The sequence below is a fragment of the Sorex araneus genome, chromosome 4 (assembly GCF_027595985.1).
Source record: "Sorex araneus isolate mSorAra2 chromosome 4, mSorAra2.pri, whole genome shotgun sequence".
Classification (NCBI taxonomy): Eukaryota; Metazoa; Chordata; class Mammalia; order Eulipotyphla; family Soricidae; genus Sorex; species Sorex araneus.
In genome coordinates, this window is record NC_073305.1 from 48734077 (window position 1) to 48752060 (window position 17984).

Genomic DNA, 17984 nt, shown 5'->3' on the forward strand with positions numbered 1-17984 from the left:
AGCAAACTGAAGCTTCTGGTTCCGTTAATTAAGGGGAAGGACGGGCATTCAGAAAACACCCCCAACCTCCCACCCCGTGCCTCCATGTCCCACCCCGTGCCTCCATGTCCCACCCCTCACCCTGCCCAGGCACACTGGACAACAGGGCGGACCATCCGATCTTCCAGAAGGATCATCTGGAGCTGTCCTCTCCTGAGACCCTGCAGGAGGGTCACGGGGAATTCTGAGAACTCCGCAGCCCCTCTGACACCCTTCCCCAGGAGACCGCCTGCCCAAGTCTCACCGGAAAAAGAAAATAACTTGATACTGTGGACTTGGGAACGGGGCCAGCCAGCAGAGACTCGGGAAGCAACTTGATTTGGGAATCTCGGGGAATGGGGATGGAACAGGTGGGCCTGTGGATCCAGGAAGCGGAAGAGGCAAGGGGCAAGCAAGGTGGGCACACGGCAGTCTGGGTGGGTCCCGCCAGACCAAGTGAGAGAAGACAAAGGAGGGGGGAGTGTGGGAGTCTGTGTGTGTGGTCTGTGTGTGTGTGTGTGTGTGTGTGTGTGTGTGTGTGTGTGTGTGTGTGTGTGTGTGTGTGTGTGTGTGAGAGAGAGAGAGAGAGTCAGGGGTGGGGTGGGGAGCAAGGGGTGGCTGGTGGCGTGCAAGGGAGAATACAAAGCCAGGAAGGGACTAAGGGACTTAACAATGCTGGTCCAGCGAGGTGGCAGCGGCACCGGACTGCCAATGCAAGCTCAGGAGGGTGAAGGAGTGAAGGTGCAGAGGAAAGCCTCGGCCTGAGCCGAGCACTTAGCGGTGGTGTGCAAAGCGCCAGGAGAAAGCCAAGAAGAGCCCCCCAAAAGGGGGCAGAAAGGAGTGTGCCAACCTGGGCGGCGGCGGCCCCGACTGGGAAGTGGGGTGACCTCAACTTGGCTGTGACAGGTGGGAAGGAAGCAAGATCCCGGCGCGTACCTCCAGAGACAGATGGGTGCCTGTGTGTGTGCGCGAGAGACAGGGGCAGGGGTGACCCCTGGCTGGAGGCTGCGGCTAAGGCGCGGGGGCTCAGGAGCCTGCCTGCGGGTGGGGCGGGGGGTGGGGGCGAGCTCCCCCGCCCCCAGCCTCAGAATCCCCGCCCCGCTCTCGCGGGCGGGCGGGCGGGCAGGCGCTTCCAAGCCAAGGGTCCCGGTTCCCACCGGGCCGGGGTCCCGGACTCACGCATCAACGTGCTGAAGGCCACGACGCCGAGAAGCCCCTGCAGGAAGATGCCGAAACTGTGCATGAGCGCGCCGCTCTCGCAGCGGCCCGCCGCGGACGCCACCGTGGCAGGCGGCGCGCCCGCCACCCCGCGGCTCGCGTTCCCGCCGGGGCCCTGCATGGCGCGCCCGGCGCGAGGGGCGCCGCGGCCCGGCCCGCCTGGCCGCCTGCTGGGGGACGCGCCGCCGAGCCCCGCGCCGGGCACCCGCGCCCCGCGCCGGTCCCTCCGCCCGGCCGCCGACTCGGCGCCGCGCGTCACCCGACGTCTGAGATCGCAGCGCCCGATTGGTCCAGCCCGGCGTGGGGGCGGGCCTCGCCCGCTCGGGCTCTGCCCCGCCTCCGGGGCGGGGCTCCGGGCCGCCTCCGGGGCGGGACCAGGGAGAAGGCCAGGTGCAACAGGTGAGCGGGACCGCACGGGCCTCCGGGTTCCACCCCCGACGCGAGCTGAGTCTGGGACTAAACTTTTCCTCTCCGGGGTAAATCGCTCCCCTTGCAGAATTGATTGAATTGAGGATTTAATAGTCACTCTGGTTCGATTATGGATTGTGATGTAAGGCCTAACGATCTGCATTTTCAGCGAGCAGCCTGAATTCTTCTGGCGAGCATAAGCAACCCAAGACGGTGCACACGGGCATACCCCCTTCCAACGCAGATTCCTTCTGCTTTGTTAGTACCAGCGTCCCGACCAAAGATGTCTCAGATTCATCAATCAGACTCCAGCGGATCTTTTGCCCCCTACAATGCAATTTAAGGGCTGGAGAGATAGTCCAGCGGGTAAGCGGACTGACTGCCTTGCACCGGGACGATCCAGGTTTGATCCCCAGTATTGCCAGGAGCAATCCCGGAGCAGTGTCAGGACTGAGCCCTGAACACTGTCAGATGTGGCCCCCAAGCTGACAAACAAAAATTAAATGTAACCTAAATGGATATTTTAATCCAATGCCTTAGAAATGTATAACGTTTGTATTTTTAAAAAAAGAAAGGTTAACATATTTCCTTCTTGTCGAAGTTGAGTACAATTCACAAAAGAAAGTAAAATTGTTGGTGTTTGCCAGTTTCCAACCACTCCCTCTGTACAGACATTGACTTGAACCGGATCCTCTGATCCTGGCAACCTGTTCTCTCCTAGTCCTCCCCACCCCACACATCACACTCTGCCCTACTGGCTTTTCTCCAGACTTTTCCTAGAAGCCCAACTGCACTGCAGCAAGCACTTGTTGCTGGTGTACTTTCATTCCTGTACATACTGGGCAGTATTTTGTGAAGAAATACCATATCTAGAAAATTTTTTCCTAAAGCATAGCCACCAAGAAATTCAATTTTATAGATGGTAAGTGCTATCCAAAAGCTTTCTTGGTTCACAAGAATATTATAATTTGATTATCCAGAAGACAAAAATGTTGACTCCCTGGCCTTCTCTTCCTAGTTTTGTATTTCACTCTTCTGTGCCTTGCAGTGGTCTAGCTGTGGCTTCCCATGCCATGCTTTAAGGAATGCCTGACCCTCTGTCCTTACTTGCTTCCACATCATCTCCTGCTCCGCTGCCAACATCTCAGACTGTTCCATCAGATGGCTCTTCCTGCCTCTGGCACACACCACTGAGTGGGCGCCTCTGGGAGGGCAGTTTTCATTGACCCTGGGATCCCACAGTCCCTAGCACAGAGGACATGCTACAACATGCTGTTAAAATTAAACTGAGATTTAATTTATAAAATTAAAAACTCTCCACAACTATTGACCATAGGAATATACAGCAAGAATATCAAAAGGGGAAACTGCCATCACTGTCTCTGAAAGATCTTTAATGGAGATGCTCAAGAGATATAGTCCATACTCGGAAAGGACCAAGTAAGAGAATGTATACCTAGCGCAGAAGATATTCTGGTTGGGTTATAGGAAACAGCTCAGGCATCTTGCATAATGCCTAACACAAGGCTTTTGACAAAGCTCTGCTCTGCTCATCCAGGTGCAGAGGAGTCCAGAAGGCCAAGGTAAATGTCCATCAGCAAGAAGCGTGTCAAGAGCTCAAGGGCAGGAACGTGGTCATAAGGGAAATTCTGTTCTTTCCTTAGCTAGGCTACCTGAATCCAGCGGGGACTGGATTAGATAGCAGGAGAGGGAGGCTTCTGGAAAGGCTCACCTTATTAAAGCAGGAAAAAACTTTCTCCTCCATTCATAGATATGTCTCTGAGGTCTCACTGGAAAGTTTTAATAGATTAACTACTATGGCTAAAATGCCTTCTTGCTGTCAAATGAAGTTAGACATAGCTTAGGACCTGATTTCCTTACAACCACTTATACGGTCATACCATGTTTATGTATATTCTTGTTTACCAAAACAAAACAAACAGAACCAAAAAACCCACCCAAACCAAAAAACACACAGTAGAGTCTCCAAAATAGTTATTTTTTAATCCCTTGAAGTTATACTATCAAACTTGATGGGAGTTATTTTAATATGTATTCTTGTGCATATTTCTCCTTAAGTATATGTTATCCTCTTTTAAAGTTAAAAGAAAAACAGCAAGCAGGAAGGATACAATGCAATATGCATTTTTTTTCCAAACAAGCATCGTAGGGGAGGGGAAAAAAAGGACAAAACACATGAAACAAAGTGCATCTGTTGCAGTGAGTTAGTACTAGAAAGAGGCTTGAGGGCAGTGCTGTAGCCAGCTAGAAGGCCTGGCCAGCAAGCCACTGATTGTCTTCAGAGGATTTTCTACCAAAAAGGGGCAGAGGGAGCAGAAAAAAGAAATGAGCACTTTCAGAGCCCACGAGAACATTCAAACTACACTTTCCCAGAGACTTCTTGCAAAAGCAGTCATGGAAGTGCCCAGCTTTAACTTTCTAATTGCCCTCATCATCAGCTTCTGACTTTACTTGTGCCCCAGGCTTGCCCTCAGGGTTTCTACACTCTGCCTTCCTCCACCTGCAAGCGCTGAGGTGGAGTTAGCATTAGACGGAGTTTACACACATACATCCTGCAAACAGGCCCCCATCCGAGTGGCATCACGTCTCTAGTCAGTGCCATCTGTGCTCTCTAGAAACAGCCGTCCCCCTCTGCCTGTCCAGCTTAGGGTTAACACTTGACGGCTACCGGGAAGCTGCATCCTGCAAGCTTGTGTCTTGCTTCCCTTTTTAAGGCTGTCCCTCGGGTAAGCAGGAGTCCCACACAGACACAGTGTGCAGTCAGGAGACACATCTAGGTTTTTCAGGCCCACATCTCCGTTCCCCCAGCCCCTATGCCTAGTTATCACTTCTGAAAAAAATGAAGACGAGCGACATACCTGAACCAAGAAACCAGTCTCCAGTGCACTGACCACCCACTACCTGCCCTGTGTTTCCAGAGTAGGTACTGCCCCTCAGAGGATGCTGCAACCATCAGGGGTGGCAGTAGCTGCAAGGCCAACGGGGAAGGGGGTGGGGGTGGGGGTGGGAGGCAGGGTGTCACTTTGGGTTTGTTTGCTTTAAGAAAGGTTTCCAAGGAGACACTGCTCTTACCCCCCACAGAAGGGGGTGGTAGACAAATAAATAAATAAATCCGGGAAGCTCTGTTTTATACATTCACCCCATGAGAGCCCTCAGAGTCCAATCTACCTCTGTGGGCTGCGGAAACCACTCCAAATGAGGGGGCTGGGGCCAGACCCATTTGGAATGGGCTTTGAGTACTGAATTATTCTGCAAAAATCTCCAAGTTTATAAGTAGCTTTTTTGGATGAATCCAAAACTCCAAAGTATGTACATTTTCACACAATGGGTGAGAGTCATTAAAATTCACTAGCAAAATCTTATCAAGTGAAAAGGAACTGTGATTACATGAAAGTGATCTTCTTGGCTTCACAGGCGGCTCTGGCCTACAGTGAGCTTCTGAGTCAGTACTAGGAGCTTGGTATTCAGCTACCTACAGTGGATGCAGGACCAAAAGTAACTCACACTTAAAAAGGAGTGCCTGGTCCCAACCAATATTTATGCTTCATTCCTCTTAGTGATGTTTTTTTCCTTCATCTTCAAAAAGGCCAACTGGTAACACAGAACACTTTTGAACTTACATGTGTATATTTACACACATATACACTAACCTCAAGATATATCGCCAGAGTTGGTGGGTTTTTTTTTTTTTTTGCTTTTTGCTTTTTGGGTCACACCCAGCAATGCACAGGGGTTACTCCTGGCTCTGCACTCAGGAATTACTCCTGGCAGTGCTGGGGAACCATATGGGATGCTGGGAATTGATCCTGGGTCAGCTGCGTGCAAGGCAAACACCCTACCCGCTCCAGCCCTTATATCGCCAGAGTTTAAACCCAGAATGTAGTCCCACTGTTGAGGTTAAATTCCTAACACCTCTCTCAAAACTTCCGGGGAAATCAAAGGTGTCTTAAACAGTCTTTGGTGATAGGGGCTACATAAATGTGAGTTCCCGTGACAGTTCTCACAAAGTTCCCATCTACATCAATCTTACCTACTGGTGACAATTCCTTCATGTTCTGTGCCCTCCAGAAATACTTTTCAACTTGAGAGAAGATAATGGCTCTGAGTCAAACCCCACCTAAGGCCTCCTAAAGCCTATAACCTGTTTTCAGGTAGCACATTAGTAACTAAACTAATATAAAACCACAAGTAAAATGTATTCAAGCTCAGGCCTGAGTGATAGTACAGCAGGGAGGGCACTCGCCTTGCACACAGGCAGCCCAGGTTGTGAAACCCAGCATCCAATATAGGTCCCCCGAGCACTGCCTTGAGTAATTCCTGAGTGCAGAACCAAGAGTAAGCCACGAGCACCACCAGCTGTGGCCCCAAAACAAAACAGAGCAAACAAACAAAGCCCCCACAGAACCCCAAAAAACAACATCCCCCAAGTCCCCCACACAAAAAAAGGTATCTGGAAATGATGGTCCAATGGCATCTCTCTTAGAGTGAGAATAACTTTACTTCAAAGAGAAGAGTTATGAACTGGTTTTCTCTCGTTACTATCATAGTTCAATAAATATCAATAAAGCACTCTCCCCGGCATGAATCCCTCCCTGACCTTTAGATTTATAATGCAGTAGATATGGGGAGCCTCCTCCTACATTAAAAATAAAATAAAATAAAAAGCAGGCCAAAGACCAGTGTTAATACAATCTCTGCATTAATCATTTCAACTCTTTTTCAATGAGAATAAGGTGATTTATAATAGAAAATAGTATAGTTCCCAGAAGTTCATGAGATATAGGTAAAATGTCGTAGCCATCTTCACGCTAAAGGTGTCACTAATACACTAATATCATGATAACAGGTTGATAACTGTCAACCATTTCAAGTGAAGGCTCAAGAGGATGATGTAGTCTGCTCACTTGTTACCAAGGTTGCCAATTCAGAATTAAAACCGGATCGTGGAAATCTTTCTGATCTCAAGACAGGCTGTGCTGCCAGCTAGTTGAGGTGAAATCCAGACAAATGTAGTCCATTTATAATGTAGCACATAAATCTTTAAAAATCATTTAAAAACACAGATCATGTTCCTAAGTACAAGACACATTTTTGCCCCAAGATGATCAGCTATTAAAATCTGCTTTAGAATCACAGGAAATCAGACTGTCACTTCAGTCCAGTCCCAGAAGTCTTTAACATTTTATACTAAAAAAAAAAAAAGGCATCAAATTCCAGGACAATGATCCTTTCGTATATAATATCTGGAAGTGAGGGTTAGAAGTAGGTCATCATCCCTTAACGCACTACCTAATAAGCCATCTCAGCATCAGTGTTCACGAGACACTCAGAGAAACCCTACTATGTCTGTAAGAAGCTGAGCACGAACAACGATGTTCCTGATTCTCCAGACCCGACTACTCAGGACTCTGTGTGGTTCTAAAAATCTATGGTTTCTGGGAAAGTAGCGAGGATTAGACAAAGGAAGGTTTCTTCTTGTTTTGGTCAATTTCCTCTAGGAGGAAATCTCATTTTCCTGAGTAAGTCAACAGTGTTCATTAGTTCCAGAAATTTCCTGTTCCGCTTATCTACAAGAAGCCCTCCTTGACTGCTGAGCTCTTAGGGAATGTTATTATGAGATACGCCCCCTCCCAAAAGTCTATGTGCTGAATGCTAGTTGTTTCTAAGTCCCTTATCTTTGCTTTCCTTCCACAGGCACAAATTAATCAGAATTTGAAAAACTGAATTTCTGAGTAAGTAAATTCAAACATATTAACTTTTTGGGGGGAGGCGAGGGGGGGTCTGGCCCAATACATGGTTTATTTGTTGGTTTATCTCGACCAGGATCTCAGCAAGCATGTGCTTGAGGTTTTAGATGGTTCACTGAGGTGCTCGACCTCGCACACTCAGGGTAATGGCCATGGACTGGACTAAGCTCCGGCCCACCCTGCTCCGGTCTGCACAAGCCCACGCAATAAGGTCAAACATATTAACTTTTACTTAAGTGATGCTTCCTTCCAGTGCTCTGGTAGCAATCAAAATAGTAGATGCTCTAATATGACTTGGCTTGCAGGGCTTCAAGTGGTTCCTAAATTATCCAATGAAAAGAGGGCTCAGAGTATAGGATGCGTGTCAGTGGTCATAAAAGTGTGTGTGTGTTGAAGTTAAGAAAAGGTATAATCAATGTCAATAACATTATTTTATATTTGTATAGCTAATTAAAATGTACTCAGTATGTAGCTTAAATTTTTTTTAAAATATTGAAAACGAATAATTAGGTTATAAATTCGCAAATGACTAGGACAATTTTTAAAAAATACTCAGCAGAGCTGAAATGTGGCTCACTGGCAAAGTGCATGCTCTGCATGCATGAGACCTGGGTTTGATCCCCAGCACAAAAATAAAAACAAAAATAATCACACAAAACAAAAAAAGAAAATAGCAAAGCAAATCATGTGAAGGAGGTAACCTATATAATTTTTTTTCTCTCATTCTTCATGGCTGGTACATGGAATATTGCTAATTTTCTAATTCCATAATAGCGCTAAAAATCATAAATGAAAATTCAACCAGAATGGTTTCATGTCAACTTGAACTGGGTGAAAAGAAACACCTAAGATAAAAACAAGTCCCTGATTGTGATTCTGTTCAACTAAAAGGTTTAAAAATATAAACAACAAAAAAGAAAACAAGTAAAATCTTTGACTGCACAAAGCTATTACCCAAACCTTAACTACTTCTCAGCCTCCTCCAGCCACAGAGGGAATCCATACACGGTACCACCCTCCCAAACATTCCCTCTGTTGCCCCTTCTGTATGAACTGCCTGACAACGCAAAGGAGGGAAAGTGGGCCTTACTATATGTCCAAGAGCACTGACTGATAGTTCCCTAAAGTGAGGATTCTAGAAATTAAACAGTAAGACAAACAACTGAAGAGAAAAGCAAACACAAATAAACAGCAAGGACGCCCTCTGGAATCACTGGAGAGAGAGCAATTAGGCTGAAAAACAACAATCTATACTACTGTGAATCGGATAAACCCAAGCTGGGTCAAGGTGGAAAACCAGGGATCTGGTCAGTTAAAGGAAGTGGTGTAAATGCTCATACAATGTTTGCGAGAAAGCCGTGTTCCCCAGACTCCAACTTCTTTTTAGTTTAGTGTTCTTGGAGCTTCAAAGTGGCATCATACCAAAAATCCTCAGACATGGCTATAAGCTCTCTTATCAACAGAGGTAGTAAACAAAGGAACTCCTAAGAATAGGTTTTAAAATGATTCAAAGTGTGACTGTACATTCAAAACCCTAGAGCCACGTGATCATCCCCAAAATGAACTTGTTTTAATTTAAAAAAAGCTTAAAAACACGATGACAATGAAGCACTGATATGCCTTAGGCACAGTCCCAAATCAGTGCTGACTTAAAGCTATGTCCTCTCTTTCTAAGAAAGAGAAAGCAGAGAACAAAGTTCAATCTACAATGGGAAGGAACAAACAAACACAAAAAAATCCCAAAAGGGGTGCTTTCCAACAGTCTAGATTATTCTTCATTTTCAGGCCACATCACTGGAAATGCTTATTCTTCTTATGAGTCTTTTCTTCACAACCTTAATTTTTTAAAAACTGCGATCTGAAGAGAAGCCCCCATGGTCCCTGGCAGGAGAGCGACTTCGTGCAGTTTCTGCTCCCTCTCTGGATCCTCCTCCCCTGAAAGTGCAGAGCAAGCAAGCTGACACCCAGGGCCCCCAGCCCCAGGCCGTTTCAGCTCCCTTGGTAGAATGGGCGAAGGATTTGCTGTATTTGTGCTTCAAAGATACAGCTCGCTTTGGTTGTCCTTCTCAGTTGGCAAACTGCTCATAAAAAGCAAACTTGATTCTCTCTATGTGATGGCAAAGTTTGATAGCAGGGCCCAGTTTCAAGTCCATGCACTCTTGAACGGTGGGGAGGGTGAGAAGCAACAGGGCCTGCCCATCAATTTCCTGTGAAAGCACAAAATACAGATGATGTGCATGTGACTGGCACATGTTCACAACAGCCCTTGTTCACTATGGCTTTGTCAAAATCACTGTCCCTGTGTTTTACTTACATTTCTCTTCTCCTTCAAACTAGTAGCACACATTTTTTAAAAAAAACTTTGCACAGGCCTCCATAGTAATGGACCTCATAATTAATAAGGTCTTAACAAGGATAAGAATTCATCCTACAATTTCTGCAATAAATCAGTCTTGTAACTAATGACAAAATGTGCCCAAAAGAAATATTTTAAACTCTAACTTCCTGTAATACATGTATTTCGTTTTTTGGGGTAGCACCTATTTGTGCTCAGGCTCTGTGTTCAGAAATCACTCCTTGTGGAGCTTGGGGGATCATATGGGATGCCGGGGACTAAACCCACATTACCTGCATGCAAAGCAAGTGCTCTACCTACTGTACTATCACTCCAGCCCCCTCAGGAAAATCTTAGCTATAAATTTCAACGTTTTGTTACTCTGTAAATAAAAGATTGATAAAACTCTTCAAAGATGTTCAGGGTAGGGGCCAGAGAGATTGTACAGGGATTAAGGCATTTGTCTTGCACACAGCTGGCCCTCACTTGAACCCCTGGTGCCATGTGGTCCTTCCCAAGCACTATCAACAACGATCCCTGAGCACAAAACTAGAATTAAATCCCAAGCACTGCTATGTGTGGCCCCCAAACAAAACAACAACAACAAAAAAACATAAAGTAACAGAACATTTGCTTAAAATTGATCACCACTCCTTAGCCTAACACACTAGTTATTACATTTGTAGGGACCTTGGGCCATACCCAGTGATGTTCAGGGCTCACTCCTGGCAGTGCTGGGGTTGGCCATGTGCAAGGCAAGAGGTTTAACCCCTGCATTCTCTCAAACCCCAGTTATTATTAATTTATTAAAAATATACTATTTTGGAAAAAAGGACAATTAAGCATGATATGCTTGATTTTAAACCACCCAAACACGTGGAGAGAAGAAATAAATTCTGAGGAGAAATGGGACATGTCTCAACCATGAGAGAAGTCAGCAAAGTCACCCTTTTAAATCATCTTTCTACCCCTAAAAGCAAAACTAAAATAGCATTTGACCTATGTGACAGAAATACTTTTCCTAACACTTACAAATAAATTGTCATTACGCCCGAAGTACTTGGCTGCAGAGACAGACTCCTAAAGGGGCAGACGCCCTGGGATTACCTGGTCTAGGAATATCCGCGCTAGCGGAGCACAGTCGGTGGATCTGATGAACCGCACGACGTCCGCCACGCTCCACTTCAGCGGGTTACTGTCCAAGTGCAGCCTCTCAGCAACTTCGATCCTTATTTCCTTGATGGCCCACAACAAACCAAACCAAATGTCAGTGTAGGAGGTATTTTATTCTAAAGATGTCTCTCTCTCTAGACTCATAACCCTCCAAAGGCTGACTTACACATGACATGCGTGGCCTTTTGGGTTACGCCTAGCTTGGGGGTTACTACCGGCTCTAAGTCAGAGGTCACTGGGTAGTGCCTGAACTCCAGGCCTGTACTACTTTTTCTTTAAAACAAGAAGCCACTCTGAAAGAGACTCTCCTCCTATAATCTGAGACAAGAGACCCGCACTGCATTTGGAAAGGGTTAAAAAGGAACCCAGGGGAAGGATACTGGGAACACTGGTGGTGGAGAATGGGCACTGGTGGAGGGATGGGTACTTGAACATTGTTGACTGGAACGCAATCATGAAAGTTTATAAGTCTGTATCTCACGGTGATTCATTTCAATAAAACAAAATATATTTTAAGATGGGCTTTAAAAAAAATTTTTTTTAAATAAAAATAAAAATGAACCCAGACAACTGAGCTGAAACTGAGATAAGTGGAATGCCAACATCATTTACAAGCAGATGCTCGTGGGAACTTCCCTTTCACCAGTACTAGGAAAATCTGAGTACCTTTGGTGAAGGAGGTTTATTCTCATCATCAGAAAACGAAAAGGTGCGGAGCTCTCTCTTTCTCCTCTGTCTGTCGAGGGGCAGCGACGTGGAGACCTCGCTCTGGGTGGGTGAAGAGGAGCAGGACTTCTTCTCTGACAGTTCCGACTCCTCCTGCAGCTCGTCCTGCTGCTCAGATGTACTGCCCTCACTGAGGGAGTCATCCTCCCCTTCATCAGGGTCATCGTCCTCTTCACCCCCACTTCCCTGCAGGAAAGAACAATGGGACCACACTGAAATTCAAGAGAGACCATTCCCCACACCCCGAAAGCAAGCATCTTCTCCAGGGTCAGAGACCTGATGGGAGAGGCCGAGGTGCTTTTCCTGTCTGTACGCTAGTGCAGCGGTCTCCGGGCTCCTAGGTATGGGAGGGGCAGCACGGGTCTCATACCTGGGGAGAGCCTGCGGGCGTATTGTCAACAGATGCAGAAGAGCGCTTCTTCTTATGAACAAAGACATTTTTCCGCCTCTTTCTCCTCTTACTGGCTTTTTTCAGGACACATGCTAAGTTACTATGCCCGCCGGGTGGCCTTCCAATTCTTTTATTTTTCTTCTTTCCATAATAGTGTGCTAAATGTGAATGACAAAGGAAAATCAAGTTGCTTCAGACACACAAGAGATTCTATTAGCACAGCAGAAAACAGACTACATGTAAGGTTGAAATTCTATACGGTGAAATGATCTTACACATATAGGTATCAAATGTATTAAATGTATAGTTTGATCCTATACAGTGGAATGATCTTAAACATACAGGTATTAAATGTATAGTTTGATTAGTACTGACAAATGCATACCTCTGAATAATTCTTTTCCCTTCATGATGCGAACATCTTTATCAACCTAGAAAACTCCAAGTATCTCTTCTACTCATTCCCTTTCACCAGAAACAATCACAATTCTGATTTCCATCACTATAGATTATTTTTGCATCATTTAAGAAACCATTCAGTAGGTACTTCCTTTGTACCTGGCTTCTTTCACTCAGCATAATGTTTTTGAATTTCATTTATGCTATTGTGTGTATGCATAGCTGTTTCTTTTATATTGATGAATAGCACTCCATTACATAAACCAGTTGATTTATTCTGTTGATGAGCACCTGGATATTTCCAAGTTTTAGTTATTATTAAAGTGTAACAAACATTCTTATAACAGGCTTTTCGTAGGCAAGTTTTCATTTTCTTGGATAAATCACTAGGAATGGAATTGCTGGGCCAAAAGTGAGATATACGATAAACGTTTTAAGAAACTGCCAAATAGTTTTCCAAAAGGGAAATGTAACTTTATATTCCCACCAGTAACATTAAGAGATCTAATCATTAGATTACCAATACGCAGAATTGTCAGTCTTTACCATTTTAGTTGCCTTTGGACTGCAGCGATAGCACAGCGGGTAGGCGTTTGCCTTGTACAAGGCTGACGAGGATTCAATTCCTCTGTCCCTCTTGGAGAGCCCGGCAAGCTACCGAGAGTATCCCGCCCGCCCAGCAGAGCCCAGCAAGCTACCCGTGGCATATTTGATATGCGAAAAACAGTAACAACAAGTCTCACAACGTAGATGTTACTGGTGCCCACTCGAGCAAATTGATGAACAATGGGACGACAGTGATACAGTGATGCCATTTTAGCCTATCTAGTGGGTATGTAATAATTTCTTCTTGTATTTTAAAATTATAGGATACTTAGCACATTTTCATGTACTTTTTGGCTACTTTCATATCTTCTTTGTCAAAATGTCAATTAATTTTTTTGCCTCATTTTTTGGGGTGGTGGTGGTGATGGGGTTAAGGGGATTTCTGGATATGCGTGGAGCCCAGTGGTGCTTGAGTTGGTGGTGAAGCGACCCACCCTGGCAAGGCCTGGTAACACTTGGGGAGCCACAGAGAGCTGGGACTAACCCCAGGACCTCACACAGGCGAGGCACTTGAGATACATCCCCAGTGCTTTCATTTTCATTTCCTTGGGTTTGAGGACCAGGCCTGGTGGGGCTTGACTGTGTTGAGGGCTCATTCTAATGATGCTCAGGGGCCACACGCAGTGCTGGGGAATCAAACCTGGGTTGGCTGCATGCAAGGCAAGGCAAGCATCTTACCTTGCCTTGTACAATTTCTTGGGTTCATTTCATTTTTTTTAATAGTTACCGCCTCTCGAGGTGCTGGGAGAGGAGCACAATACTCAGCTCTTGACTATTACAGCACTACAGTAAACTGAGGGCAGAGAGCACACATTCTCAAGCTAGATCCTGTTTTTCAAGTTGTCATGGAGGGGTTTTTTTGTTTTGTTTTATTTTGTTGTTTTTTTTTTTAACAGCATCAAGATCAAACTGTACTTTTCTTCAGAACTGTTTTTGTCAATCGTAATTCCTTTGAATTTTCATTTACATTTTGGACTATACATAATAACTTGTACCTGAAACTCTAGCTTTGTTATATACTAAAACAGAATTTAACATTTTGCAAAAGCTAAATTCTTCAGAAGTGTTTAAATTCTTCAAAGGTATGTAGATACAGGGGCTGGAGTGATAGCACAGCGGGTAGGGCGTTTGCTTTGCACGCGGCCAACCCGGGTTCGAATCCCAGCATCCCATATGGTCCCCTGAGCACCGCCAGGGATGATTCCTGAGTGAAGAGCCAGGAGTGACCCCTGTGCATCGCCGGGTGTGACCCAAAAACCAAAAAAAAAAAAAAAAGGTATGTAGATACAAATCAAGAAAAACTATAAGCTCTCTCCTACGCTCCACAGGCTGGAGTGCATGCAGGAGGCCCCGTTCAGTCCCTGGCACCACACGGTCTCCTGAACACTGCTGGACGCAAGCCCCGAGCAAGGAGCTAGGAAGCATTTCCTGAGCACTGCCAGGCGAGGGCCGAAAACAAAAAAATAACAAAAACAAACAGGTTCTCTCCCAACAATCTAGGCTAATTTTAACTAAATCACTGTGAATAGATTTTTTAAAAAGCATAATAAAATCTGCACATCTCCCAAGGTTCCATGTGGTATGAGATGTATGAATAGAGTATTTCACTTAGCTACTAATAGTTACAACATGCTAAACTGCCAAAGCCAACAATAATAAGAGGATCCTTAATCTTCTATTTTCTTCAAAATTCATTAATTCATTCACCACTGTTAAGGAGTTTACAAGCCAAGTAAATAGAAATGCGAAGTGCAGCTGCTCATATGACTTGCAATACTGACCAGGAAGGTCATCACGTTAGTCGTGGACCCTGGGTCAGAAGCATAAGCAACATCTGGGAACTTTTTGGAAATGCATAAAGTCAGGTCCCACATGGGACCAGACAGATAGCGCGCAGGGTTTGCCTTGCACGCAATCAGCCCAGGTTTATTCCCTTAAAAGTGCATATAGTCCCCTGAGCAGTACCAGGACCAACACCTAAACAAAGTTCCACGAAAAATCCTGAGCACCTCCAGGTTCGGCCACCAACCTCCACCTCCAGGTTCGGCCACCAACCTCCCCCTCCACCGCCCTCTGCCCCAAAAAGCTAAGTTACAGAGACACACATATTTGATGATTCAGAACCCCATTTTTAACAAGATGAACTAAATATATGGTAAACCTTAAGAGGAACAAAATTAGAAATTCCAATTTAAAGTAAGGCATAATCCTACTCTGTATTCTTTCAAGTGACATCAGGGCTTATAAAATTTTTTAAAAGGTAGGATCAAAATTTTGTCTTTTATTAATAATATTTTGACGGCACTCCAAATTGAAAATTTTATCCTGTGTGACATTTTTTCTTTTCTTCTTCTTTTTTTTTTTTTAAAGAAGGGGTGGTAGGGGTAACTTCACAAGGGAGAAAGTAAGCAATGAGAAGGGAACAGGTGTTGTTCTGACAGGTCAGAAGCCTCCAAATATCCTTTTCCTACTCTTGGCTTTTGGGGACACATCCTGTGATGCTCAGAGGTTACTCCTGGCTTTACACTCGAGAATTATTCCTGGTGGCGCTATGGGATGCTGGAGATGGAACCCAGGTCAGCTGTGTGCAAGGAAACGCCCTACCTGTTGTATTGCTGTATTATCCCCTCCTGCTGTGCCTCCGGGGCCCCTCACTGCTGCTCTGCTGCTCCCCACTGCCACCGAGCAGGCTCCGCACTCAGGTGGTACACTTGCTGCCTCTCACCCCCACGCCCCAGCACCATCACCCAGATGTCTGCACAACTGGCTGGCAGATGGCACCTGTTTAAACTGCACCCCCCTTCCTAGCCTTTCTCACTCTCTTACTTTGCTTATCTTGCTTCATTCTCTCCATAGTATTATTTCACACTATTTCTTCCCTTATTATCTGTCTTCCACATGAAAAAGTAAACTTAAAGACAGAAATTTTTGTTGTTGTTGTTAGAACAATGGGAGCACACAGTGGGAACAAAATATTTGCCAATCATATAAATGGCTTATCCATCTTATTAGATATACTATATGTAAGATATCATATGTACAAGTTATATGTGTGTTGTCAAACTAAGTTCTTTTTTTTTTCAAACTAAGTTCTATGGATGAAATATGACTCAAGGTCTTTTTTTAGTATCATCTTCAAAACAAAAACTTTTTCCTTTTTTTGGGTGGGCCACATCTAGAATGCTAGGGGGACCACGTGGTGCCAGGGATCAAACCTGGGCCTCCCAAATACAAAGAAGCATGCATTCAGTTCTTTGAGCTATCTCTCCATTCTAGCTTTTACTTCCTTTCTGCTGTTTTAGTTTGTTTTGAGGCCACACCCAGTGTAGCTAAGGGGCTATCTCTAGCTCTGTGCCCAGGAGTGACCCTTGGAAGTACCCGGGGGACCATATGGAGTACTGGGGATCAAATAGGTTGGCCACATGCAAGGTGAGTGTCTCAGCCCTGTACTATCTCTCAGACCCTCTGGTTTTGCATTTTAAAAACTATAGCCCAGCAAGCTACCGGGAGTATCCCGCCTGCACGGCAGAGCCTGGCAAGCTACCCGTGTAGTATTCGATATGCCAAAAACAGTAACAAGTCTCACAATGGAGATGTTACTGGTGCCCACTCAAGCAAATAGATGAACAACGGAATGACAGTGCAGTGCTTCTGTAAAAATAAAGAACTAGAATGTAGCTTTGTGATAATGCACATGTTCCAGGCTTGAGCCAATCCCTGGCACCAAAGGGCTTCCTGGGTACTGCCAGGTCTGCCCCAGGCGCCCCCCCCCCCACCACCAGCAAGCCAGGATCAAAGTGGACTCTACAAAAATAAACAACAACAAAATACAAAACAAAAATGAAATATACAACAGAGAACATACAACCTGTAGTATAACATATTGCCTGGCTTTAACAGATAAAAGTGTTTGTCTACCTATATTGTAGATTAATGGCTGTAAGATAAAGCATTTTTCCAGGCTCTAACACCTTTGAGAAGATGACTCACTATATTTGGTCTTTGTAAGTACAGAGCAGTTCTCAGAACACTTATCCAGAACCATCCGTGGACCAAAAAGATTAGGACAGCACTCCAGTTTGATACAAGTTTGCCGGCAGAATTCAGTCACCCGGTCTGCTGTTTTCACTATTTCAACAGTAGCACGATAACTCTTTCCTTTGTATCTGCCATTGGAAGAGAACAGGCACCAAGTTTGATGAGACATGACGATGCAGTAGAAAAGTAAAAGCATGACCTGAAAATTATTTTTATTTCTTTTAAAATTAATTTTTATTAAAAACACTATGATTTACAAAGTTGTTCATCATACAGTTTCAAGCATCTAGTGTTCCACACCACCAGTGTGATTTTCCCTCCACCAATATTCCCAATTTCCCTCCCAATCCCAACCTGCCCTCTTAGGCACTTAACAAATTTACTTTATATTAGTTATTCCAACAAAACCTAAAGAAATGATAAAAAGAATGATCTGAAAATAAATCAGTAAGAGCCAATTTGTGATTACTATATGATTTTGACCTATATAAATAAGAAAACCAAAACCATTTAATATAATAATATTTTTATTTATTTATTTTTTGCTTTTTGGGTCATACCCGGCAATGCACAGGGGTTACTCCTGGCTCTGCACTCAGGAACCACCCCTGGCAGTGCTCAGGGGACCATATGGGATGCTGGGAATTGAACCCGGGTTGGCCGCATGCAAGGCAAACGCCCTACCCACTGTGCTATCGCTCCAGCCCCATATTGTTATTTCTTAATAATCCATATTATTTAAAGTTTTAAGATGCTGAAAATAAATTTGAGCATATTAGCAAATCAAATTTAAAATACAGTGAGCAATGAAAACCAAAAGCTTAATTATTTAAATTGACAAAATAACCTTTCGCCTTATTTCCTAAGCTTAAGATTTTCAAATAATAACCACCAAAAGGGAAAG

At 44.7% G+C, this 17984-nt stretch overlaps 2 protein-coding genes across 4 annotated transcripts in view; both read right to left on the reverse strand.

Annotated features, from left to right (window-relative positions):
- Nucleotides 1–1413, reverse strand: part of STIMATE (STIM activating enhancer) — a 47823-nt gene extending 46410 nt beyond the window's left edge. The window contains exon 1 of the mRNA XM_055134179.1: nucleotides 1198–1413. Coding sequence (XP_054990154.1) covers nucleotides 1198–1357 — 160 coding nt within the window. The 5' untranslated portion in view covers nucleotides 1358–1413. The remainder of the gene's footprint in view (nucleotides 1–1197) is intronic.
- A 2216-nt stretch (nucleotides 1414–3629) lies between these two features.
- Nucleotides 3630–17984, reverse strand: part of SFMBT1 (Scm like with four mbt domains 1) — a 127302-nt gene continuing 112947 nt past the window's right edge. For all 3 annotated transcript variants that reach the window (XM_055136228.1, XM_055136229.1, XM_055136230.1), the window contains exons 17-21: nucleotides 17033–17208; nucleotides 12017–12195; nucleotides 11587–11832; nucleotides 10855–10983; nucleotides 3630–9619 (exon numbers count right to left, since the gene is read on the reverse strand). In XM_055136228.1, the coding sequence (XP_054992203.1) occupies nucleotides 9479–9619; nucleotides 10855–10983; nucleotides 11587–11832; nucleotides 12017–12195; nucleotides 17033–17208 (871 nt within the window). In that variant the 3' untranslated portion in view covers nucleotides 3630–9478. The remainder of the gene's footprint in view (nucleotides 9620–10854; nucleotides 10984–11586; nucleotides 11833–12016; nucleotides 12196–17032; nucleotides 17209–17984) is intronic.